This window comes from Sciurus vulgaris, assembly GCF_902686455.1.
Source record: "Sciurus vulgaris genome assembly, chromosome: 4".
Lineage (NCBI taxonomy): Eukaryota > Metazoa > Chordata > Mammalia > Rodentia > Sciuridae > Sciurus > Sciurus vulgaris.
The window spans coordinates 87,219,012-87,246,229 of NC_136464.1; the positions used below are offsets into that span (position 1 = coordinate 87,219,012).

General features: G+C 34.6%; 1 protein-coding gene across 1 annotated transcript in view; it reads left to right on the forward strand.

Annotated features, from left to right (window-relative positions):
• PARG (poly(ADP-ribose) glycohydrolase) overlaps positions 1-27,218 on the forward strand; it is a 128,914-nt gene that overhangs the window by 69,321 nt on the left and 32,375 nt on the right. The window contains exons 11-13 of the mRNA XM_079136482.1: positions 755-815; positions 4,598-4,673; positions 14,482-14,629. Coding sequence (XP_078992608.1) covers positions 755-815; positions 4,598-4,673; positions 14,482-14,629 — 285 coding nt within the window. The remainder of the gene's footprint in view (positions 1-754; positions 816-4,597; positions 4,674-14,481; positions 14,630-27,218) is intronic.

The following is a 27,218-nucleotide window of genomic DNA, read 5'->3' on the forward strand; positions in this document are numbered from 1 at the left end:
TTTCCTTTTTAAATCTTAGAAATTTTACTTTACTATAAAGCACATACATATGTATCTTTTTACCAGTCTTTTGAGTGTAGGGTTAAGGCTTTTCTTTGAAAAGGAGTCTAAAAATTGGAATTTAATTTTGTCTTTATTGCTTATGCTATAACAACTGTATATTTTTAGTGCTCTTTTTAAAATTATATTCTATTTTTAAAATGCCACCAAAAGGTGCCAGCTCTCAAATCCTACTGTTGTGCTGTTACTTGTATTGTTTTGTTTAGTGCAGGCTTATTATTTTATAGATGGTGCTTCTAATGTAAGGATAATTATTTTAAATCAGTATTCTGCTGTATAGTTGGCCCTCTGTATCTGAGACCATGTGAAGATTCAACCTACCATGAATTGAAAATAATCTTTAAAAAAATTACATCTGTTCTGAACATGTGCAGACTTTTTTTTTCTTGTCATTATTTCCTAAACAATGCAGTATAACAACCTAGTTAGCATTTACATTTTATTAGGTATTTTAAGTAATCTAGAAATGATTTAAAGTAGGAGGATGTGTATTGCTTATCTGCAAATATAAGAGACCTGAGCATTCATAGATTTTGGTATGCATGAGGAGGGTTCTAGAACAACCTCCCCCCCCCCCCAGGTATTAAAGAACTGTATATCAAGTCTGTGCTAAAGTTAGTATTTCCTCATTTGTTACAAATAATTCACAATTGAAACTTACTTTGTGTGTGTTTTTGGTTTATTGCTTTTGTAGAACCTACTGGGTTGGTGACATTTACAAGACAGAGTCTTGAAGATTTTCCTGAATGGGAAAGGTAATAATAATAAAAATGGTGTTATACCCTTAGAATTAGAAGGTCTTTTTTTTTTTTTTTTTTTTTTTTTACCATGAGAGGACTCAGTTTTAGAAAAGTTGCAGCTTTTAAATCATAATCTGCCAGCTCTTTGACTTCTACCATTTTGCCTTAGCTTTGTCTTCTGAAACAGAGTTTTGGAGGTTAGGGAGTTGTGTGTGTGAAGACACTTATATTAAGTAGAACATCAATATTTAAATGTTCCTTTATACCCTCCTTTTTGGTTAGTGTTTGTATTTTATGACTTTTTTTTCTGGAGGACAATATTGGGGAAAGTTTTTAAAATTTAGCTGAGATATAAGCAGTAATTATTTAGAACTTATCTAAGTGGGGAATTTTAAGTTTTGCTCTTTGTGTATATTCTTGGCAGATTTTGTGTTGTTGCTGATTCATTGGGAATTTTAAAATTATTATTATTATTGACCTGAAAACACTAAGAGTCCTGACCAGTCTGAGTTAACTCAGATGGTAAGATCTTCACTACCCTGAAATCGATAACATATTTCCTAATCTGGAGGAAATCCCCAGTGCATTTAAAAATGTGTATTGACTTTTTAAATAGGTGAAGACATGATCAAGCATACTACATGTATATTTTTAGGTGTGCATTTTATGTTAAACACTGTCTCTTATATTTTCACTGTCTAATAATTTTTATCATAGTTTTTAGTTGTTTTGTTTGGAATTAGTGATGAGGGGGAATCACTCTTAAAGGAAGTTAACTTGACAAGACATATCTGCTTAGTGACTTTCCTATCATGTGTTCATCCATCAAAGGTGTTTGTGAAGAAAAACTTAATTCAGATGGCTGAGTGCATAATTGAGATGATTAAAAGTAGATAAAAAGTAGATAAAGTAGATAAAAGTAGATAAAGTAGATAAAGTAGATAAAAGTAGATAAAAAGGAGCACAACATGTATAACCTTTAGGAATCATGGCACGTTAGAGATGTGAGAGACCCTAGAAAGTCATGTGGTCCATCTGCCTACCCAAAATATTAATTACCTCTATAATGCCTTCAACAGAGAGAGACTGATCAACTTCATTGATGGGAAATTCACTGTTTACCTCAGTCCGTTCCTTTGATGGCTGCATGTGTTATTACCTAACATTTTATTTACTAAAAATGTCTGTCTTCTAAAAATAAGCCCTCTTCCTTTCCTGGTTCTTCCTTCTGGAGTTAGAATAAATCTAATATCTAATGTTCTCTAACATTCAGCCTGCCTTTAGTAGCTTAAAAACATTTTCTTGACAGTGGTAACAGTGAACAGAAGTCCATAGTGTACTTCTTTTGGGAATTCTAAACCTGCTTTTGATGTACCCCCTTTCATTGGTTTCTCTTAAAATATGATGCATAGAACTAAATGTAACATTCTGCTATGTCATCTGGCCAGACCAAAGTACAGAAGATTGCTTTTCTTCACTCTTCTATTAGTCTTTAGAAGGAATACAGATGTTGTGTTCATACCATTTTGGTGTTGATTTTATAGGTCATTCACAGAGCCTATTCATTTGACACCAGTGTGAAAGGACACGCATTTGTACATCATTGTTGGAAAGTAGGGACAGGTCAAAATGCAGGCTGCTATGTGAATGAGGTATATTAACTTTCCCTCTGACATGAAGATTGTCCCCTTAACTTTCATAGGCAGAATTTAATTTGATACCTTTTCTAACTATTTATATTTTATTGATCTCTTTATCTCTGTGTCTCTGGGTTTTTTTTTTTTTTGTTGTTGTTGTTGTTGTTTGTGTGTTTGTTTGTTTGACCTGCTTCATAAGTGAGTTGGAGAATGTAATTAAAATCAGTCTTGCAGACTCCATAGAACTAGAAACGTGTGCATTTAAAAAGAGAGGAATGAAGAAAAGATGAGGACTGTTGATTGTCAAGAATAAGGGACTAGGTGGGTGCCAGAAAGTTCAAGACTTTTCTGAATCCCAGTTTTTGGCACATTAGTAAGCCCTTTCATCATCAGCAAATAACAACCAGGCTTCCTTAATTGCAGACAACCAGAATAGTTTGTCTTTGATTCCTGGGACAGGAGTGTAGAAGCTTTGCTGGGACCCAAATAGGAGACCTGTTGGGAAGTTGAAGAATACTTGAAACAAATAAGAAATAGTTTTTAGGAATTTCATAATTACAGTAAGAACTGTAATAATATAAAGTTAACAACTGCAGCCATGGAGAATAGTTGACAATGGATGGAAATTCTGTTTTGAAGTCCTGACTGACATTCCAGACATTTCTGGACCATGCTTCTTTATGCCGTTTTCAGTAGTATCCTCACAGGTGGTCTCTCTCTGAATAAAATGGCTAGTGAAGTAGGAACAAGAAAAGGAAGTTTGAAAAGAAAAAAAATCAAACCTACGGACTTTCTACAAGGGATTGTATATTTTTTTCTAAAATTATGGTGTAATTGGACCAGTGAAATGGGTTACCTTGATTCAAATCTTTGCTACCATGTTTATAAAACCTGAGCAGGTTACTTTAAAATATTCCGTGCTTTGCTTTTCCATCTGCAAAGGAGATCATAATGGGGTTATTTTGAGAGTTAAATGAGTTAATACAAATAAAGGTCTTAGAATAGAACTTGTACTGGATTACCTACTTGGATTTAAGGTTTAACAGTCTATTAGACTAGAGTTTTGCCAGATATATATTTGGACTCATTAAAATTAGGAAACCAATCTCAGTAAATAAATAATGCTTCCCAGCTAACCTTCTAAATCATTGTTTTTTAAATATAATCATCCTCCCCTTCAGAAAAAATTATTGCCACCCTTACATAAGGAGTTTGGATCTAATCTTGGTTACATTCTATTATAATTTTATATATGTATGTATGTAATTTTGGAACTGTGAATTGAACCTGGGTACACTTTATCACTGAGCACATCTTTCTCCTTTTTATTTTTGAGACAGGGTCTCATTTAGTTGCTGAGGGTCTCATTAGGTTGCTGAATCTGGCCTCAAACTTGATATCTTCCTTCCTCAGCCTCCTGATTCACTGGAATTATAGGCATGTACCACCATGCCCAGCTAATTTTTGTCTTTTATGCAGTAAGAAATCAAGGGGAAAAAATCTAGTAAGGGAAACATATCATCACCAAATGCTGTTAATTCACTTAAATTGACTTTTAATATGATATAAGGCAGGTCAACACCTCAGTGACTGAGGAGTTTTGAAAGGGAAAGAAAACAATTGTGTCTTTTGAATGACTTGTAGGTACTAGGTTCATCTGTCATCTTTTTTAATATGAAAATGCCACAGATCACTATTTGTGCGGCATGTATTTTCATCAGGACACCCCCCCACACACACAAACATATGAAAATAGAGCCCACTTGAGAATTGTATATAATTTATTGCCAAATTTTCTACATTTTCCCTCAGATTGTGAACTCTAGCATAATAGTAAAATATCATAGATCTTCATTTTTTTTATGTCTTGACAAGTTTTGCAACTACCTTACAGAAGAGAAACTTTGATATTACATAGCAGAAAAGCAGGTTTCCAAACAGTGTGTTGACTAATTTTAATTTAAATGTGTATCTTTATAGATTTGCATAAGGAAAAATTTGAGAGATTCAGTGCCAGGAATGTTGACAGTAGTCATCTATTTCTGACTTTTGAGATTTGAAGTGGTTTCATTATTTTATAGTTACTATATTCTCTGATTTGTCTGTGATGAATTATTTATCATTAACAGAAAAATAAGAGAATATATTTTTACATTATAGATGTGACAAACCCCTGACACGACTGCATGTTACTTATGAAGGTACCATAGAAGGAAATGGACAAGGCATGCTACAGGTAGGTGACTCTCAATTGTGTGTGTGCATGTTTAAGACTTTTTTCTTGTCAAGCTTCTGACAGACAAGGAAATTTGAATGGCTGTTTATTTGTCTCTTAAACTGATTTAATGCAAAGAAGCATCATAGCCGAATGGAGAAAAACACCAAACAGATCACTTTGACAGCCTTGGTAATGTTGTTATTTGCCAGTGTATGCTCTCTGTTTCTTACATGTGCCTCTTTAAAAAGCCTTTGACAGAAAGTCCCAAGATCTAGACAACATCAGTCCTGCTGGTTCAGACAGTGATTGTAGATTGACAGTGGAGGACATTCTCAGAGTATGTTCTTGACAAGCTGTCACCAGCCAGTTTTGTTCTTTTTTTTTTTTTTTTTTTTTTAAAATAAGGCTCTCGCTCTGCCCCAAATGATGACCAGCTTGAGATGTTTTTCTGCCACCAATAGCCTTAGGTCTAGGAGGCAGACATCTAAAACTGATTGATAAGAAAAACTTCTCTCCTATATAAAACAGTTTTAAGCACATGAGCTAGCTGTGCTTGCTAATGTCTTTTTTCATGTTAGAGATAGCAGGAAGTTCTGTCGGTTCTTCAATCTTTGTTACTAATTTGTAACTGTCATTAGTTAAAAAAAATTTTTTTTTTTAGCAAAAAATCTTAATAAAACACCTCACGTATGTAGTTTTTTTAAAATTTCATAATACCTAACCTGAGCATATATTTTGCTTTTGATTTATAGCAATTTTTAAAAATTCACTAATCAGAGATAATATATTAGTGTTTTGTTTTTATTCCATTTATAAGAGCATTGTAAACTTAGTTTTCTTTGAAAGAGGCTTGTGTATCATCTCATTTATACTGGGAATTTTTCTTCCTAGATTCTAATTTGGTACTTGTATTGGGTTAGAAGCTAAAGAAAGCAATTTTCAGAAAATAGATGAATTTAACTAGACTGATTTATGCATAGTTATGATACACATATGTTGGAAGTGACTGATGAATTATTCTTTTTAGAATGGCCTTTTATTTAGACATCTCTGTAATTAAAATTTTAAAGGAAACAAACTATGTTTTATTTTAGATCACCTTCTCCCAGTAATTATTTAAACTCATAAACAAAAGTGTTTAAGAAAATTGAATTGGCAATTTGTCCTGGATTTAACATTTGCAGAAACAAACTCACTAAAAAATATTTTAATATATGTACAATCAATAAACTTTTTCTTCTACTTAAAAACATAATTTCAAAATCTGCTTAAAAACTGTTTGAAATATATATTACTTCCCCCACAGTCCCTTCTTTATGAAGTTTTTTTCTCTATTAAAGTCTTGGATAAATTGAGGTATTCTTAATACATATGAACTGAACAGTTATTTCTAGTTAGCTCCACAGGAGCTACAGTACAATTTAACAGGAAATTACTTAACAACAGTTGAGGCTAAGATTCTCCTCACTTCCCTGGAATATATTATAGATGAAATATGAGACCTCAGTAGATTAAAAGAATACCATAAAGGCTTCTGGCACTGTTAATTGTTCTCCCTACCCATTGCTGTATCTCCCCAGGGGATCAGGTAATATTGTATTGCAGTATTGTAAAGCTCCTTGGGTAGCACATAAATTACATTGTGCTGAATGGCAACAACAACGAAACCTCTCTAAAGAATGTTATGATTTCTCTCTTTTCATCAAGTTATAATTCAGAAGCTGAGTAATCTGAACAAGTATTTTTAAAGTAAAGAAACTTGTAAAAATGTGTGACTAAAAATAAAGAAGCACTAATATGCTTGTTTCCATGTACTAGAACAGGTCTCTCACCTGTTATAGAGAGCCTTTTATTAAGAACTTTTTTAAGTAATAGAAACTTGTTTTCTTAAAGACCCCTGCTTTTAGAAGCATATTTAGTTTTGTGCATTATTTCTGTGTACATCTTGCAAGTAATGAATTGTTGACCTTTCAGTAAACAATTGCATTCATATTGCACGTATTTCATGATCATTATCAAGTAATACATAAGTTAGATAGAGCTTATATTTTTATTTGTTCTATAACTTATTCCAGTAAAAATTACGTGAGACTGATCTCAAACCTCCTTGATTTTTTATTTGTACTTCCAGTAGAATTACACTTGCAGGCTCTTTATTTGGTCTCAGTTCTCAAAAGCATTTCATTTTATTTCTTTGCTGGGTCTCCCCTTTTACTTTGCCCCTGCTCTTGTAATTCTTGTCTAAACTGTTTAGTAGTTATCTTTGCTTTTAATTTATACTTTGCAGTTTATTCCTTAAATTGTACTTAACACTACAGCTCAAAACCCTAGAAAAAGAACAGACCAACACCAAAAGTAATAGAAGACAGGAAATAGTTAAAATCAGAGCCGAAATCAACGGAATTGAAACAAAAGAAACAATCGGAAAAATTAACAAAATAAATAGTTGGTTCTTTGAAAAAATAAACAAAATTGATAAACCCTTAGCCACACAAACAAAGAGAAAGAGGGAGAAAACTCAAATCACTAAAATTCGGAATGAACAAGGAAATATCACAACAGACACGAGTGAAATACAAAACATAATTAGAAGCTATTTTGAAAATCTATACTCCAACAAAATAAAAATCCTCGAAGACATCAACAAGTTTCTAGAGACATATGAATTACCTAAACTGAACGAGGAGGACATACACAACTTAAATAAATCAATTTCAAGCAATGAAATAGAAGAGGTCATCAAAAGCCTACCAACAAAGAAAAGTCCGGGACCAGATGGGTTCTCAGCCGAGTTCTACAAAACCGTTAAAGAAGAGCTCATTCCAATACTCCTCTAAGTATTCCATGAAATAGAAGAGGAGGGAACCCTCCCAAACTCATTCTATGAAGCCAATATCACCCTGATACCTAAACCAGACAGAGACACTTCCAAGAAAGAAACTTTCAGACCAATATCCTTAATGAACATCGACGCAAAAATTCTCAACAAAATTTTAGCAAATTGTATACAAAAATATATTAAGAAGATAGTGCACCACGATCAAATGGGTTTTATCCCAGGGATGCTAGGTTGGTTCAACATCAGGAAATCAATAAATGTCATTCACCATATCAACAGACTAAAAGTTAAGAATCACATGATTATTTCAATAGATGCAGAAAAAGCATTTGTTAAAATACAGCATCCCTTCATGCTCAAAACACTAGAAAAAATTGGGGTAGTGGAAACATTCCTTAACATTGTAAAGGCCATCTACGCTAAGCCCATGGCCAATATCATTCTAAATGGTGAAAAACTGAAAGCATTCCCCCTAAAAACTGGAACAAGGCAGGGATGCCCTCTTTCACCACTTCTATTCAACATCGTTCTTGAGACTCTAGCCAGAGCAATTAGACAAACCAAAGAAAGGGGATACGAATTGGAAAAGAGGAACTCAAACTATCCCTGTTCACTGATGACATGATTATATATTTAGAGGAACCTGGAAATTCCACCAGAAAACTCTTAGAACTTATAAGTGAATTCAGTAAAGTAGCAGGTTACAAGATCAATGCTCATAAATCCAATGCATTTTTATACATAAGTGATGAATCTTCAGAAAGAGAAATTAGGAAAACTATCCCATTCACAATAGCATCAAGAAAAATAAAATACTTGGGAATCAATCTAATAAAAGTGTGAAAGATCTCTACAATGAGAACTACAGAACACTAAAGAAAGAAATTAAAGAAAACCTTAGAAGATGGAAAGATCTCCCATGTTCTTGGATAGGCAGAATTAATATTGTCAAAATGGCCATACTACCAAAAGTGCTATACAGATTCAATGCAATTCCTATTAAAATCCCAATGATGTACCTTACAGAAATAGAGCAAGCAATTATGAAATTCATCTGGAAGAATAAGAAACCCAGAATAGCTAAAGCAATCCTCAGTAGAAAGAGCGAAGCAGGGGGTATCGCAATACCAGATCTTCAACTCTATTACAAAGCAATAGTAACAAAAACGGCATGGTATTGGTACCAAAATAGACAGGTAGATCAATGGTACAGAATAGAGGACATGGACACAAACCCAAATAAATACAATTTTCTCATACTAGACAAAGGGGCCAAAAGTATGCAATGGAGAAAAGATAGCCTCTTCAACAAATGGTGCTGGGAAAACTGGAAATCCATATGCAACAGAATGAAATCAAACCCCTATCTCTCACCCTGCACAAAACTCAACTCAAAATGGATCAAGGACCTCGGAATCAGACCAGAGACCCTGCATCTTATAAAAGAAAAAGTAGGTCCAAACCTTCAACTTGTTGGCTTAGGATCAGACTTCGTTAACAGGACTCCCATAGCACAAGAAATAAAAGCAATAATCAACAACTGGGATAGATTCAAACTAAAAATCTTTCTCTCAGCAAAGGAAACTATCAGTAATGTAAGAGAGAGCCGACAGAGTGGGAGAATATCTTTGCCACTCATACTTCAGATAGAGCGCTAATTTCCAGAATCTATAAAGAACTCAAAAAACTCTACACCAAGAATACAAATAACCCAATCAACAAATGGGCTAAGGAAATGAACAGACACTTCACAGAAGAAGATGTACAAGCAATCAACAGATATATGAAAAAATGTTCAACATCTCTAGTAATAAGAGAAATGCAAATCAAAACTACCCTAAGATTTCATCTCACCCCAAATGGAATGGTGATTATCAAGAATACAAGCAACAATAGGTGTTGGCGAGGATGTGGGGAAAAAGGTACACTCATATATTGCTGGTGGGGTTGCAAATTAGTGCAGCCACTCTGGAAAGCAGTATGGAGATTCCTCAGAAAGCTTGGAATGAAACCACCATTTGACCCAGCTATCCCACTCCTTGGCCTATACCCAAAGGACTTAAAATCAGCATACTACAGAGATACAGCTACATCAGTGATCATAGCTGCCCAATTCATCATAGCCAGATTGTGGAACCAATCTCGATGCCCTTCATTTAATGAATGGATAAAGTAACTGTGGCATATGTATACAATGGAATATTACTCTGCCATGAAGAATGATAAAATGATGGCATTTGCAGGCAAATGGATGAAATTGGAGAATATCATGCTAAGTAAGATAAGCCAATCTCAAAAAACTGAAGGAAGAATGATCTCGCTGATAAGTGGATGAGGACATATAATGGGGGGTAGGAGGGGTTAGTGTTATTATTAGGTTTAGGGTTAAGGATAAGGAGGGTAGTAAGAATGGAGGAAGGAAGGACTGTATAGAGGGAAAAGAGGGTTGTGAGGGGTGGGGGGGAAGGGAAAAAATAACAATCAAACAACATTGCCCTATGTAAATTTATGATTTTTAATTAAAATAAATAAATAAATAAATTGTAGCCTGAAGTATCTTACCTAAAACACAAGTCCAGTTGTTATATGAATCTTTCCCAGAAACTTCAAAATTGAGTAAAAATTCCCTAGACCCCAGACCAGTTTCTCATCAACTATAACCCTCCACATAATATATTCTACCTTGGAAGCAGCATAATTCCTCTCACGTAGCTGTGGGTTTCTCCCTATGTTCTTGTAGAGCTGTTCCCTCAGGCTATGTGTTAGATAACCCTGGATCGAATACTGTGTTTTCTTAAAAACTCTCCTAATCCTCCTCCCATGCTCAGATTTAGTTAATTCTGTTATTTGAAAAGTAACAAATACATACTAACAGGCTCTTTAATTATCATATTATCATTCTGCTTATGTCCTGACTCCCATCTAGCTTGCAAATCCTGTGAGGCCAGGAGCCATGTACTTCTTATTCATCTTCATATCCCATAGTTCCCACCACAATACTCAGTAAATATTTATAGAGTAGTTTAAGCCACAAATCACCCAGTCCCTAAAGACCTCAGTATAGTAAGTAACCAATTCTAATCAATAGTTTCACCAAAAATTGTTTTTCTACATAAGCTAAAGGGTAACTGGGCTTCTCCACGCCCCCTTTTTAGTACTGATTACAAGTACAAAGCCAGCTAGAGGCAGTGATGCGCGCCTACACAGTGATGCAAGATGCTGAGGCAAGAGGATGTTAAGTTCAAGGCCAGCCTCAGCAACTTAATGAGACCCTGTCTCAACATTAAAAAATAACTAGGGATATAGCTCAATGGTAGAGCAGCCCTGGGTTAAATCCTAAATACCATTACAAAAAAAAAAAGAATATAAACCCAAATATGAGATTCTCAATAGTAACTCATTTTAAGAATTTATTGATGGTATGTTTCCCTCAAGTTCAATCCCCAGGACCACACACAAAAGAATTCTATCAATATCTATTCACATATACTTTTTCATAATAAAAGATTTATATTCTTTTGGTGGGGATTATTATTATTTTGTTTTGTTTATTTTATACAGGGTCTTGCTATGTTTCCCAGGGGGGCTTTGAACTTGCGATCCTCCTGCCTCACCTCCTGATTAACTGAGATGAGAGACATGTACGAGCACACCTAACCTGATTCATATCTTGTTCTACTCTGTTGTAAAATCAGCTTTAGGTTATCATTTGGTATTAGTTACCTCAGAGAATACAACAAGTTTGAATAGATCTTATATTTTACAGAGACTAGAAAGTATACTGTCCTCTCTTATAGTACTTAGTAAACTCTATTTTACTTGTGTGTGTGAATATGTATGTAATAAATTATATGTATCTGTGTAATTTAACCCTAACCTAAGGCTAAGATGGACACCAATTCTTACGTGAACTGAAATAACGTTGGCAATTTGAGTGTGCATTCCCACAAGGATTATGTAGCTCTTTTTCATCAGTAGATATCATCGTAAAGGATCATTAAGGATTGGGGTTATAGCTTAGCATGTGCACGACCCTGGGTTCAATATGCAGCACTGCAAAAAAAAAGCGTATGAGTTATAGACTACCTTGCAAGTATAAATTTAGTTGAATTTTTGTTCTTATACCAGGTTTCTTCCTTCTTCGTCCCTCCCTCCCTCCCTCCCTCCCTCCCTTCCTTCCTTCCTTCCTTCCTTCCTTCCCTCCTTCCTTCCTGTTTTGAAAACAGTTGGTGGCTGGTCATGGTGGCACAGGCCTGTAATCCCAGTGGCTCCAGAGGCTGAGTCAAGAGGATCCCGAGTTCATACCTATACTCGGCAAAAGTGAGGCGCTAAGCAACTCATGAGATTGTCTCAAAATAAAATACAAAATAGAAGAAAAAGGTTATCCCAAAATAGTCAACTACTAAACTTTTCAGTTCTTTAGGACAAGCATTTGATTGCTATTTTAATAAGAAAGATATAATTATATCGATGTCTTTATTCATGTCTGCCCTGGGCATTTGTCCAGCCTACTCTTTGCCATGTCCTCTTAGACAGTTATGGTCTGGAGAAGATGGCTAGGGAGGCCTGACAGGAACCTCAACACTGAAGCTAGGTGCTTCAAGGTGAGCAGGAACCTGAAGTTACATGCAGGTGCACAGTTGACCTTCCCAGTAACCCATCATCTTCAACTTGCAGAAGAGGACACTGAGGCTCAGAGAAGCTAATGATTAGTTCAAGGACACACAGCTAGACTTGTGAAAGCTCAGATTTTGAGGTCACCTCAGTGTATGAGCAGGAGACCTCCCTTCAGATGTACATGGATTTCAAAGAAGCTCTCAGAAGGCCTGATGCAGGAGGAGGAAAGTCAGCCCAAGAAGAAAACCCAGTGATGTTCTTTTCAGGGAGGAAAAGATAGTGAGGCACTGTCTGTTCCTAACAAGCAAACTGAGGCTGCTTCCAAACACTCTGGGAAAATGCTATGAATACAAGGAGGAAATTTTGAGAGAATCTTAATTTTCCTGAGTATAATTCAGGGTTTTTGAACCTCAGCACCACTGACAATTCAGACTTTTTTTCTGTTTTTATGTTTTTTATTGATGCATTATAATTATACATAACAGTGGGATTCATTGGTACATATTTGTACATGTGCATAATATAATTTTGTCAGTCTCATTTCCTAATACCTCCCCTTTCCCTCCCCTTCCTCTATTCTGTTGATATCCCTTCTATTTTTATGGGATTCCCCACCCAGGTTTTTTCCCCCTTTACCTCTCTAGCTTTCATATATGAGAGAAAACATATGATTCTTGACTTTCTGAGTCTGGCTTATTTCACTTGTATGGTGCTTTCGAATTTCATCCATTTTTCTGCAAATGACATAATTTTGTTCTTATTTATGGCTGAATGGGACTCTGTTGTATATGTATACCACATCTTTGTTCATTCATCTGTTGATGGACACCTAGTTTGGTTCTGTAATTTGGCTATTGTGAATTGTTCTGCTACAAACATGGATGTGCAGTATCACTATAGTGTACTGACTAATTCTTTATGATAAATACTGAAGAGTGGTATATCTGGATCATATGATGGTTCTATTCCTAGTCAACAAAGACAGGTTTTTTGCAGGGGAGGTGGTACAGGAATTGAACTCAGGGGCACTTGACCACTGAGCCACCCTATTTTGTATTTTATTTAGAGACAGGGTCTCACTGAGTTGCTTAGTGCTTCGCTTTTGCTGAGACTGGCTCTGAACTCAGGATCCTGCTGCCTCCACTTCCAGAGCCACTGGGATTATAGGCATGTGCCACCATGTCCAGCCAAAGACTGTTTTTTAATAATGGGGTTCATTTTGTCATAGTCATACATGCGTGGAATATAATTTGCTCCATTGCAGTCCCCAGTACTTCTTTCCCTCCCCTCTGTTCTTTTTCCATGGTGCTGGGGATTGAACCCAGGGCCTTGTGCTTGCAAGGCAAGCACTCTACCAACTGAGCTATCTCCCCAGCCCCCAAAGACTGTTTTTTAAAAGTGTTAGGTTTCACATCAAAACTGAGAGGAGGATACAGAGATGTTCCATATTCCTCCTGCCCCCACACATGCATAGCTTGCCCATATTGACAACATATGTAGAGTAGTATGTTTGTTAAAATTCATGAGCCTACAATATCACTTCATCATCACCCAATGCCATAGTTTACATAGGCATTTACTTTGGTGTTAAGCATTGTGTGTCTTTAGACCGATGTATAATGCTAGTGTCATACAAAGTATTTTTACTGGCCTAAAAGTCTTCTGGGGTCCACCTATTCAAACTTCCCTCCTTGATAACCCCTGGTAACAATTGATATTTTTTACTATCTTCATAATTTTGCTCTTTCCAGAATGTCATATAGTTGGTTCAGATTTACTTCTTTCATTTAGCAGTATTCATTTAAGTTTCCTCTATGTCTTCATGACTTGTTTTCATTTCTTTTTAGAGCTGAGTAATACTCCATTGTCTGGAGGTACTACAGTTTATCCATTTACCTACTGAAGGACATCTTGGTTGCTTCCAAAAATTTTTTTTCAATTATGAATAAAACTGTTATTAAAAAAAAGATATAATTATTTTAAAGTCACCTGAAATATATAAAGGGAGGTTGAGTATGGATGTGGGAAAATAATGTTAAACTTTCCCAGCAAAAGCTCTCCCTTGATTTGTGGTCATGAGGGCACAAGTAAGGTTTATTAAATAAGAGTTCCTATAATAATATTTTGCCCAGAAACAATATTTCTGAGCTTCCTTGCACACTTTTGGAATCCAAAGAAATATACAGACATATTAACACAATGAAATGAGAAGAGTGTGCACTAGTATAACAAGGACTCCTTGGGAAGATGAGTAATTTGAGGACTGTTTTTTATGGTAAATGAAAAGAAAGTTAGAACTTTTTGGCATGTGCTTATTTATCCTAATTCTGGTATTTTAGATCATCATACATGCCACATTTTCTCAAACAGGTGGATTTTGCAAATCGTTTTGTTGGAGGTGGAGTAACCAGTGCAGGACTTGTACAAGAAGAAATCCGCTTTTTAATTAATCCTGAGTTGATTGTTTCACGACTCTTCACTGAGGTGCTGGATCACAATGAATGTCTTATTATCACAGGTTAGTTTTGGGAACTATGGAAATGGGGTAGTCCTCCCCACCTGTGAATATCTGTTGTGAAGATTAGAGGCTACTGATGGGTATTAGTCCTAGTATTTTTATACGTTACTTATACTTGGCTTTTTGAAGTTGTTATGGTCTCATTTTCCTAGAATATCTTGAGTATACATTTTATTCTCCACCTTTTCTTTTTTGCCTTCCAATGGTTTGATCATGATTTGTCTAGGTATGGACTCAAACTTTATCTTACATAGAGTTCATTGAGCTGGAAAGTTCAATGTTTGTCATCAGATTTGTTAAATTTTTGGCCATTATTTATTTAGATGTTTTTTCTTACCCTTTCTCTCTTCAGGCTCCCAAATTTTATAAATGTTGGTATACTAATATATCTAAAGCTAAGTTCATTTTACTTTCTTTCTTTTTTGGTCCTTAGACTGTATAATCTCAAATGACATTATCTTCAAGTTCATGGATTCTTTCTTTTACCTGCTGTAATCTGTTTTTGAGTCCCTCTAATGAATTTCTTATTTCAGTTATTGTATTTTTTAATTCCAGAATTTCTATTTGGTTCTTTTTTATAATATCTATGTTTTTATTTATATCTCTATTTGAGAATTGTCTTTACACTTTTTTTTTTTAGTTACTTAGCCAGTTTTCTTTAGTTCTTTCAACATATTTAAAATAACTGATTTTTTTTCTCTTTCCACATTTTTTATGGTGCATTACAGTGGTACATAATGATGGGATTTGTTGTTACGTAGTCATACATCCACACAATATAACAATATAATCTGGCCAGTATCACTCCCAGCACTTTCCTTGTCCCTCCCTTTCTCCCACCCCCCTAATCCCTTTCCCTCAGTTGATCTCCCTTTGCTTTCCATGAGATACTCTCCACTACCTTTCTTTTCCCTTTTCTTCTGTAACTTCCACATACGAGAGAAAACATGACCCTTGAGCTTGAGTTTGGCTTATTTCACTTAACATAATGCTGTCTAGTTCCACCATTTTCCTACAAATAACATAATTTAATTTTTCTTTATGGCTGAATAAATCTCCATTGTGTATATACACCACATTTTCTTTATCCATTCAACTATTGATGGACACCTAGATTGGTTCCATACTTTGGCTGTTGTGAATTGTGTTGCTATAAAGATGAGTATGCATATATCACTATATTATGATGCCTTTAATTTTTTAGGATAAATACTGGGGAGTGGTATAACTGAGTTTTATGGTGGTTCCCATGCCTCGTCTTTTGAGGAATTTCTGTACTGACTTCCAAAGTGGTTGTACTAATTTACAGTCCTATCAACAGTGTAAAAGTGTTCCTTTTTCTCCACAATCTCTCCAGCATTTATTATTATTTGTGTTCTTTTTAAAAATATTTTTATTAGTTGTTGATGGACCTTTTATTTTATTTACTTATTTATATGTGGTGCTGAGAATCGAACCCAGTGCCTCAGACGTGCTAGGCAAGATCTGAACCATTGAGCCACAACCTCAGCCCCTATTATTTGTTTTCTTGGTGACAGCCATTCAGATTGGTATGCGATGAAATCTCAGTGTAGTTTTTAATTGCATTTCCCTAATTGCTAATGATGTTGAACATTTTTTCATATATTTGTTGGCCATTTATATTTCTTTTGAGAAGTAACTGTTTAATTCATTTGTCTGTTTATTATTTGGGTTGATTTTTTTTTGTTTTAAATTTTTTGAGTTCTTTATATTCTAGATATATAAAGAAGAGTAGCAAAGATTTTCTCCCATTCTGTTGGTTCTGTGTTCACATTCCCAATTGTTTTTGTTGTGTAGAAGCTTTTTAATTTGATGCCATTCCATAAAATAACTGATATAAAGTGTTTGTTAGGAAGTCCAACATCAGTTACTGTTGACTGCTTTTTTTTCCTAGGTGTGGATCATATTACCATTTCTTTCCATGCCTTATTTTTTTTATTGTTATTGAGAACTAGACATTTTGAAACATATATTGTGGCAACCCTGTAAATGAGATTTTTCCCTCATCAGAATTCAGTGTTGCTGTTAGTTGTTTGTTTAGTAACTTTCCTAAATGAATGCTGTAAAGTCTTGTGTATAGTCACTACAAGTCTGCTCAATTAGATTAGTGGTCGGCTAATTCTTACACAGATTTCCTTAAATGCCTAGAGCCCGAAAGTCACCTAGCCTGTGCTGAAACTGTGTACATGTGGAGGCTCACCTTTAACACTCCCCCCATAGTTATTGACTCTGCCTTACTCTTCATTTCCTTCTTACATAGAGCCTTAAGGTTAGGACAGAGGGGAGAGCTGAGGGCCTTTTGAGGTCTGTCCTGAGCATTCACTTGACTGTGGGCATGCACATGGTCTTCCAGACTTCCAGGAATATGTTAGAACTTTTCTAAGCTCCTTGTGGACAGCCCCTTTACTCCTCAGCCTTTCCTTTGAAGCTTTTTGGTTAGCCTATTATTTGCCCCAACTGACAATCACCACCTCAGGCAACCTGAATGTTAAGTAGTTGCCTGTTTATTTTCATGTAACCCTTCGGGAATAGGCTTTTCGCACTAGGAAAGCTTCAAGTCCAGTAAACAAAGACCCTTCGAAGTGAGGTCTTCCTTCAAGGAGAAAACCAGATGAAATAATGACAGTTCTTTGAGAATGGAGCTTTGAAAGAAGTTTGTCACTTTTATGCCCCTTCTGGTGTCTGCCAGGCTGCTAGTTTTCACTGTGCTTATGGATAGCTGGTTTTTAAGGCTGCCACAGAGCTTGGGAGAGTGAAATGAAAATAAGGCAAATTCAAACACCATTAAGGGGCTGGGTTGTGGCTCAGTAGTAGAGCACTTGCCTAGCAAGTGTGAGGCACTGGGTTTGATTCTCAGCACCACATAAAAGTAAATAAACAAAATAAAGGTATTGTGTCCATCTACAACTAAAATTATTTTTTTAAAAAATTAAGCGTGCTGTTTTTACCAAGATTCCACCAGTTTTCCTTGAATAAACACTGAGTGGATTACTTAAGCCTTTAGTTTATTTCTAGTTTATTTTCACTGTGATTCAGTGTTCTTATTGCTTTTATAGAGGGGAGAATTTGCAAAGGTTTTTACTTTATCATTTTCGTTGATGTCTCCTTATCTTTTGTGACTACTCTTAGTAAAGGGGCTTTCAATGAGTTATTTTGCTTCAATTAAACATTCTGTGTTAATTCTTATGCTTGTAATTCTGCCATTTTGCTGAGGTAAGGCAAAAAAAAAAGTTAATTGTCTGAGTTTATGTAGGAAATTAGAATTGGAAGGTTGGCAAATGATTTCTTCTTGGCTGGAACCCTAGTTAGCCATATGAAAATGACTTGAAGTATTTCATCCACAATTCTGAGTGGTGATCCAAATTGTAGTGAAATGGAGAGAGAAAGACAAACAGAACAGACACAGACCCTTTTTGTTCTCAGCATTGCCTCAACTCATATTGGTCATTTGGCTGTTTGTGTTGGTTTTTATGTAAGCACATAGAAAGGGTACAGTTATGGGAAATACTGTGGGAAATGAGAGTGCAAAAGATTACAAAACAAAAAAATGAAAGAAAAACTGGTATAAATCCATCGTTGGGCAACTAAATACTTCTTTTTTTAAAAAAAAAGCAAATTGATTTTATTCTTTCTTATGGCTAAATAACATCCATTGTATGGCTGCAGAACTTTTTGTTTATTATGTAATAGATGAATCTTGAAAACTTGCTAAGTAAAAGAAGTCAAACACAAAAAAACATATTGTATGATTCCAGTTATATTACATAGAGATAGAAAGTGGATAATTATAATTGTCTGAAATGGTTAAAGAGAAGTGGAAATAGGGAATAATGGCTAAAGGGATTTCTTTGAGGGAAGATGTCAATATACCAACATCCAGTGGATTATATTCTTTAAAAGGGTAAATTTTGTGATATGAAAATTTATCCCAATTTTTAAAATTATAATAAATTTTAGCTTATCCATATTTCTTTTTTTGTTTTTGTTTTTAGGTTGTACATGCTAGTAGAATCTTTTTATTTATACAAGCATGGAATGTGTTTTATTCTAATTAGGATCCCAGTCATATGGATATACATGATGTTGAAGTTCACTGTGCTATATTCATATATGTACATAGGAAAGTTAGATTGATTCTACTGTCTTTCCTATTTACCCTATACTCAGGGATCTGTGAAGGTCAGGAATGTGACTGTCATCATTTGGGTATACAAATAATACTTTAAAAGATTTTAAATTTTTAGCGGTTAAATTGGATTTGAACTGAAGACCCAGAACAAAATATCCCACTAGTTTTTAAGATGAATTTATATCCTTGAAATAAAATCTTGGTAAAATGCTGGGAGTTACACTAAGAGCTACTTTGTTTTATGTGCTTCATTTCACTTATAGTAGTAGTAAGAGTCCCTTTGTCATCTGCCATTAATGTAATTGTAAATAAAGGGGGAAATTCCCTGGGAATTTTTTTTAAGATAATTTGTTTTTAAAAATAGTTTGCCTGCAGTCTGAAAACAGATCACTTGGGAGTTAACTCTAGTCTTTAACTTACCTATAGCCTTTGTAAAATGAATGGAAAATTGCAGACCCATGGCTTACCTTCAGGTCTGTAATTAAGTCAAGCTAAGGACATTTGGGGTGACTTTTAACTCAGTGTTTTTTTCCCACTTCCACTTAACTTTATTATAGAGCCTCCTAATTAATATCTGTGATGTGATGTTCCCTTAATGGAAATGGCCATTTCATCATCTATTTGATGTCTGGATTTCTGCCATCTCCCTTCTTAGGAGATTCTTAACCATGCACTGCATCTATCTGCCTGATCAATTCCATTCCAATGATGCATACAGGCTCAGTGAGCTAATGGCTGTGAGTATGCTGCCTGAATCTGTAGAAGAGTTTGAGAAATTGGAAATAAATTAAATTTATCATCATTGTGGGACATCTGGTTGCCATCAGACTTTTAAATGAATATGAAACAGGTCATGCAAACAGGCAAATACTTTTATACAGTGTTATCCCTCTATTTGCTGTGATCCTCCTGGGGGCAAGCCATAAGTTAAAACCTTTTGATAAGTATAGGTAAAGGAAGCTAAATAAAACTCCAGTCTTACCTTTTCTTTTCTTCCCCTCTGTCATATGTTTCTCCACAATGTCCAACAATTTGGGTCAATACTAAAGGGCTCTAAGGGGCTTTTGTTGTTGTTTCTATTTGGTGAGCACACAAAGCAGGTGCCTGCCTGTACATGAAACTTTCTGAGCAGAGGAATAGTATATTTAACATAAAATCTGCCCTGCAGTTAATCAAATTATCCCAGACATTACAGTTCCTTATGTTTTTTCTGAGTGTCAGCAGAACTGATAGAAATGACTGTACATAGACACCCTTGCTTGTAATACTGTGCCATCTTCTTATAAAGGTGCAATGCTGAGGGCACCTGTCACTACAGAAACAGCATTTTGCTAAATGACACCAGCTCTTTGGGAAAATTCAAATTCAGTTGGAGTTTTTCAGAAATGTTTGGAATCAAACATGTCTGTACTTGTTTTTTTGTTTTTGTTTTTTATTTTTATTAATCATGAGGACTAAAGGCAAAACTATTCTATTTACTGCATAATCACCATTGTATGAGTGATGCTAATGAAAATTGAGTAGATGACTTTTATATAAATCTTTCTAAGGCACATCAATTGGTAGGTAGAAATTTTTATCTTCAAATATTTTTCTCTGTTCATTACAAACTTTTATTCCTAAAAAGAGAAAATAAGAATGTTTCTTACTAAATCTAAAAACTCATAAAGCTGTCATAAACTCTTGATGAGAATTTTAATGGGTTTCTTCTAGATATTTCCTTAAGTGAAGGTCTTCCTTAACTGTAAAGTCCTATAGACCATCCCTAGAGAGAGCTATCACAAAGACCATTCGTTATGTTTTGTTTGCTTTTACCACTAAATGTTTGCCTTTACATTTTCATAATAGCTTATTAATAAATTTGAATTTAAAGCACATTAATGGCATCCATTTTTCAAAACAATCAATATAATTGTGAAAATTGTCACTATAGAAACCCAGGATTTAATTTGTTTAAAGCAAAAGCATTTGTATGTGTATTTTTTAATTTCTTATACCCAAAGAAGATAAATCTAACCTGGTTTCTCTCAAGAAAACTGAAAGCTATCCTTACTTGAAGTAGAAACATGATAATTGCTATTTTATATTTTTCAGCTGCTTCCTTTTCAGAAGACAGGACAGGTGTTTGTTTTAATAGTCAAGAGATCAGATTAGGCAGGGGTGTATGTGTGTATGTATGTGTTTATGAATAAGCAAAATGAGAATTGTCTACTCCAAGGTGGAAAACTTAACAGAACTAGAGTGTTCCTGGTCTCTTGGTTCCTTTCAGACCAGTAAACCTAGTCACTTTTAATCCCCTTATAAATAGAGTCAAATGTCTTTGTTTTCTCTACCCCCTAATAAAGTTAAAATCTAATGACGTCAACACTGACTGCTTTAGAAGGATTTTTAGCTTGTCCTATTTGATTTTCTAAGCAACTCTGTGAGGTAAGAAGAATTATTTATAACCCTGCATTTCACATGATGAAGCCCAGTGAGGTTTGGTTATCCAAGATCTCCTGGCTAGTAAAGATTAAATCTCTCCTGTGTCCTAATCTCAATCTGTCACTCTTTACCATGTTATCCTTTTAGAAGTGAGTTTTTGTATTTGGTTCAATTATATAGTACCTACAGATTAAGTATACCTGGCCTCATTATTCTAATCTCAGTTAGTACAGTGTTCTTTCTGTTTTGCTCATTAATTATGTTTATTAGGCAAGTACTTACTCAACTGCTTTTATACTCTTGCATTATAAAATGCTAAAGTAAACACAAATATTAATAATTTATAGTCCCTGGAGCAGTTTTTCAACCTTTCCTTGTGTTTGTCCACCTTGATATTTCTAAAGCATATAAGCCAATTATTTTGTAGAATGCCCCTCATTTTGGATTTGCCCTATGTTTTTCTTAATTAGATTTTTCTTATTCATTTAGGTGGTTTCAGAACTACTAAACCATGCCACTGTAAAAGCAAACCTTAGTGGAATTTGGTATTTGTTTATAATTCTTTTCATTTTCTTTTTTCTTTTTCTTTCTATTTTTAAGTAAAATTTACACACAGTGAAATATGTAATGTTAAGTGTGTATTGTGGTAAGTTGACAAATAAATATTGCTCTTTTCATCCCACACTCCTATCAAGACATAGAATAATGTGTTCATCCAGTCATACAGTTTCCTTGAGCCCTTTTCTGATCAATCCCCATGCTAGTACCAGAAACAACCACAATTTTTATTTTTTCATAAATTAGTTTTATCTTTTTTAGAACTTCATACATATAGATTTCTACAGTATATACTCTTTAATCTTTTTTTTTTTGCTCTCTGCATAAAATGTTATGTGAGATTCATCTATGGATTTGAGTACATCAGTGGTTTTATCCTTTATTACTAAAAGTATAATTCCTCTGTAAGATTGTTTTGCTCATTTTCTGTTGATGAACATTTGGATCATTCCTACTTTTAGATTGTGATAGTCTTTTTTATATGTCAGGTTGGATAGGTTCCAGCCCCCATGTATTCAAACACTAATCTAGGTATTGTTGTTAAGATATTTTGTAGATGTGATTAAAGTCCACAAGCAGTTGACATTTAAAAAGGGAGATTATTTGCAATAATCTAGGCAATCCAAATTCAATCAGTTCAAAAGCCTAAAGAACAAAGCTAAGACTTTCCCCCAAAAAGAAATTCTTACTGTGGACAGCAGTCCATGTCTGAGTACTAGCCTTCCTACTGAACCTGCCTAGTCAGTTCTCACTGTGTAAGGCAACTCCTTTAATAGATCTCTTCATATATATATCCTACTGGTTGTAGTTCTCTGGTTGAACCCTGACTGATAAAAGGCTATTTTGAATTAACCTGCTAAGAACATTCTTCTAGGCCGTTTTTGTTGGCATTTATTTTTAATTTCCATTGTCAATTTCTAAATACCTAAGAACGTAATTTATAGGTTAAAGGGTGGATATATATTTAATTTTGTAAGAAATTGCCTGATTTCCAAAATCATTGTGCCATTTTAAGTTCTTTGAGCAGTGCCTGATTTCTACTTGTTCTATATCCTGGCCAAAATTTAATGGTGTTAGTTTTTTTTTTTTTTTTTTTTTTCAGTCATTCTTTTCAGTTTATAGTGGTATCTCACTGTGGTTTTAATGTTACACTGTAATAATGTTGCTGTGTTTCATGTGGTTGTTAGTTGGGTATAGTGTATGTTCAAATCTTCTGCCCATTTTTCTAAACCGAGTTGTGTTTTTATTAATTCATGAGAGTTCTTCAGTATTCTAAATATAAGTTCTTTGATAGACACTAGTTATGTCAGTGTTTTTCCTAAAGTCTTGCCTTACCCATGTTCTTATTGGTCTTTATATGGCTAGAATTATGTAATTTTGCTCCATTGTAGTTTTTGTTTGGGGTTCTTATGGAGGGATGGGGTTGATTTTGGGGGATTTTGTTGTTATTGCTTTGGGTAAATTATATGGTCATTGCTTTCTTTATCCATTCTAAGAAGTATTTATCTCCAATATAATAAAACTCTTCTATGTTTTCTTTTGGAAGTTTTATAATTTTTATATTTATTTTTGTGATTCATCTCAAAATAATTTTCATTCACAATGTAAAGTAGCAGTTGAGGTTTATTTTGTTTTGTATGAATGTATACTTACTCTGATAATATTTGTTGGGAAAACCACCCATTTCCATATGGGTTGTCTTTTCTGTAAAAATATTAGAATAGACCTAAATTTCTTCTCATTCACTATTTTAAAAGTCTTTTGGGATTATCATTAGGACTGAGGAATCTATAGTTCAAAAATTAATTATAACAATGTTGAGTCTTCTATCCGAAGAGCCTAAATAAAAAACAAAGACCTAAATAAAGGAGGAATACACCTTTATTTAGGCTCTGGGAATATACATCTTTTATTTGGGTCTTTTTCTCTCAGTTGTGTCTTCTTTATCCATTGTATTTACTTCTAGGTATTTTTTGACATATTTAATGATTTTTGAATAGTTTTATTTCCCATTGTTTATTGCTACATATACAGACATACCTTTGATTTTATTTATTTTTTTTAATGTATGTACCATGTTTTATTTTTTTTTAATTGTAAACAAATGGGGTATAACTTGTTTCTCGGTTGTACATGAAGTAGAGGCGTACCATTTGTGTAATCATACATATACATAGGGTAATGTCGTTTGATTCGTTCTATTATTTTTCTTTCCCCCCACCCCTCCCACCCATTGTTTTCCAACTCCATCCTTCCTCCATTCTTGCCTCCCTCACACCCCCCATTATGTATCATCATCCGCTTATCAGCAAGAGGATTCATCCTTTGGTTTTTTGGGATTGGCTTATCTCACTTAGCATGATATTCTCCAACTTATCCATTTGCCTGCAAATGCCATAATTTTATTATTCTTTATGGCTGAGTAATATTCCATTGGGTGTGTGTGTGTGTGTGTGTGTGTGTGTGTGTGTGTGTGTATCACAGTTTCTTTATCCATTCATCTATTGAAGGGCATCTAGGTTCCACAGTCTGGCTGTTATAAATTGAGCAGCCATGAATATTGATGTGGCTGCATCACTGCAGTATGCTGATTTTAAATCGTTTGGCTATAGGCCAAGGAGTGGGATAACTGGGTCAAATGGTGGTTCCATTCCAAGCTTTCTAAGGAATCTCCACACTGCTTTCCAGAGTGGCTGCACTAATTTGCAACCCCACCAGCAATGTATGAGTGTACTTTTTCCCCACATCCTCGCCAACACCTATTGTTGCTTGTATTCTTGATAATCACCATTCCATTTGGGGTGAGATGGAATCTTAGGGTAGTTTTGATTTGCATTTCTTTTATTACTAGAGATGTTGAACATTTTTTCATATATCTGTTGATTGCTTGTAGATCTTCTGTGAAGTTATCTGTTCACTTCCTTAGCCCATTTGTTGATTGGATTATTTGTATTCTTGGTGTAGAGTTTTTTGAGTTCTTTATAGATTCTGAAAATTAGTGCTCTATCTGAAGTATGATAGGCAAAGATTTTCTCCCACTCTGTAGGCTCTTTTTTTGTGTTGCTGATAGTTTCCTTTGCTGAGAGAAAAGCTTTTTAGTTTGAATCTGTCCCAGTTATTGATTCTTGCTTTTATTTCTTGTGCTATGGGAGTCCTGTTGAGGAAGTCTGGTCCTAAGCTGACATGTTGAAGATCTGGACCTACTTTTTCTTTTATAAGATGCAGGGTCTCTGGTCTGATTCCGAGATCCTTAATCCATTTTGAGTTTAGTTTTGTGCATGGTGAGAGATATGGATTTAGTTTCATTCTGTTGCATATGGATTTCCAGTTTTCCCAGCACCATTTGTTGAAGAGGCTATCTTTTCTCCATTGCATACTTTTGGCCCCTTTGTCTAGTATGAGAAAATTGTATTTATTTGGGTTTGTGTCCATGTCCTCTATTCTGTACCATTGATCTACCTGTCTATTTTGGTACCAATACCATGACGTTTTTGTTACTATTGCGTTGTAGTATAGTTGAAGATCTGGTATTGCGATACCCCCAGCTTCGTTTTTCCTGCTAAGGATTGCTTTAGCTATTCTGAGTTTCTTATTCTTCCAGATGAATTTCATGCTTTCTCTATTTCTGTAAGGTACATCATTGGGATTTTAATTGGAATTGCATTGAATCTGTATAGTACTTTTGGTAGTATGGCCATTTTGACAATATTAATTCTGCCTATCAAAGAACATGGGAGATCTTTCCATCTTCTAAGGTTTTCTTTAATTTCTTTCTTTAGTGTTCTGTAGTTCTCATTGTAGAGGTCTTTCACACTTTTATTAGATTGATTCCCCAGTATTTTATTTTTCTCGATGCTATTGTGAATGGGGTAGTTTTCCTAATTTCTCTTTCTGAAGATTCATCACTTATGTATAAAAATGCATTGGATTTATGAGTATTGATTTTATATCCTGCTACTTTACTGAATTCACTTATTAGTTCTAAAAGTTTTCTGGTGGAATTTCCTGGTTCTTCTAAGTATATAATCATATCATCAGCAAATAGGGATAGTTTGAGTTCTTCTTTTCCTATTCGTATCCCTTTAATTTCTTTGGTCTGTCTAATTGTCTTGGCTAGAGTTTCAAGGATGATATTGAATAGAAGTGGTGAAAGGGGGCATCCCTGCCTTGTTCCAGTTTTTAGGGGGAATGCTTTCAGTTTTTCACCATTTAGAATGATATTGGCCATGGGCTTAGCATAGATGGCCTTTACAATGTTAAGGAATGTTCCCACTATCCCTATTTTTTCTAGTGTTTTGAGCATGAAGGGGTGCTGTATTTTATCACATGCTTTTTCTGCATCTATTGAAATAATCATGTGATTCTTGACTTTAAGTCTATTGATATGGTGAATGACATTTATTGATTTCCTGATGTTGAACCAACCTTGCATCCCTGGGATGAAACCCACTTGATCATGGTGCACTATCTTTTTACTTTGTTTTTGTATGCGATTTGTTAAAATTTTGTTGAGAATTTTTGCGTCGATGTTCATTAAGGATATTGGTCTGAAATTTTCTTTCCTCGAAGTGTCTCTGTCTGGTTTAGGTATCAGGGTAATATTGGCTTCATAGAATGAGTTTGGGAGGGTTCCCTCCTCTTCTATTTTATGGAATACTTTGAGGAGTATTGGAATGAGCTCTTCTTTAACGGTTTTGTAGAACTCGGCTGAGAACCCATCTGGTCCTGGACTTTTCTTTGTTGGTAGGCTTTTGATGACCTCTTCTATTTCATTACTTGAAATTAGTCTATTTAAATTGTGTATGTCCTCCTCGTTCAGTTTAGGCAATTCATATGTCTCTAGAAACCTGTTGATGTCTTCGAAATTTTCTATTTTGTTGGAGTATAGATTTTCAAAATAGTTTCTAATTATGTTTTGTATTTCAATCGTGTCTGTTGTGATATTTCCTTGATTTGGGTTTTCTCTCGTCTTCTCTTTGTTAGTCTGGCTAAGGGTTTATCAATTTTGTTTATTTTTTCGAAGAACCAACTATTTATTTTGTCAATTTTTTGTATTGTTTTTTTTGTTTCAATTTCGTTGATTTCAGCTCTGAGTTTAACTATTTCCTGTCTTCTACTACTGTTGGTGTTGGTCTGTTCTTCTTTTTCTAGGGCTTTGAACTGTTGCGTTAGGTTGTTTATTTGTTGAGTTTTACTTCTTTTATTGAATGCACTGCATGAAATAAATTTCCCTCTAAGTACTGCTTTCATAGTGTCCCAGAGACTTTGATATGATGTTTCTTTGTTCTCATTTAACTCTAAGAATATTTTAATTTCCTTCCTAATATCTTCTGTTATCCATTCATCATATAATAGCATATTGTTTAATCTCCAGGTGTTGGAGTAGTTTCTGTTTTTTACTCTTTCATTTATTTCTAATTTCAATCCATTATGATCTGATAGAATACAAGGTAATGT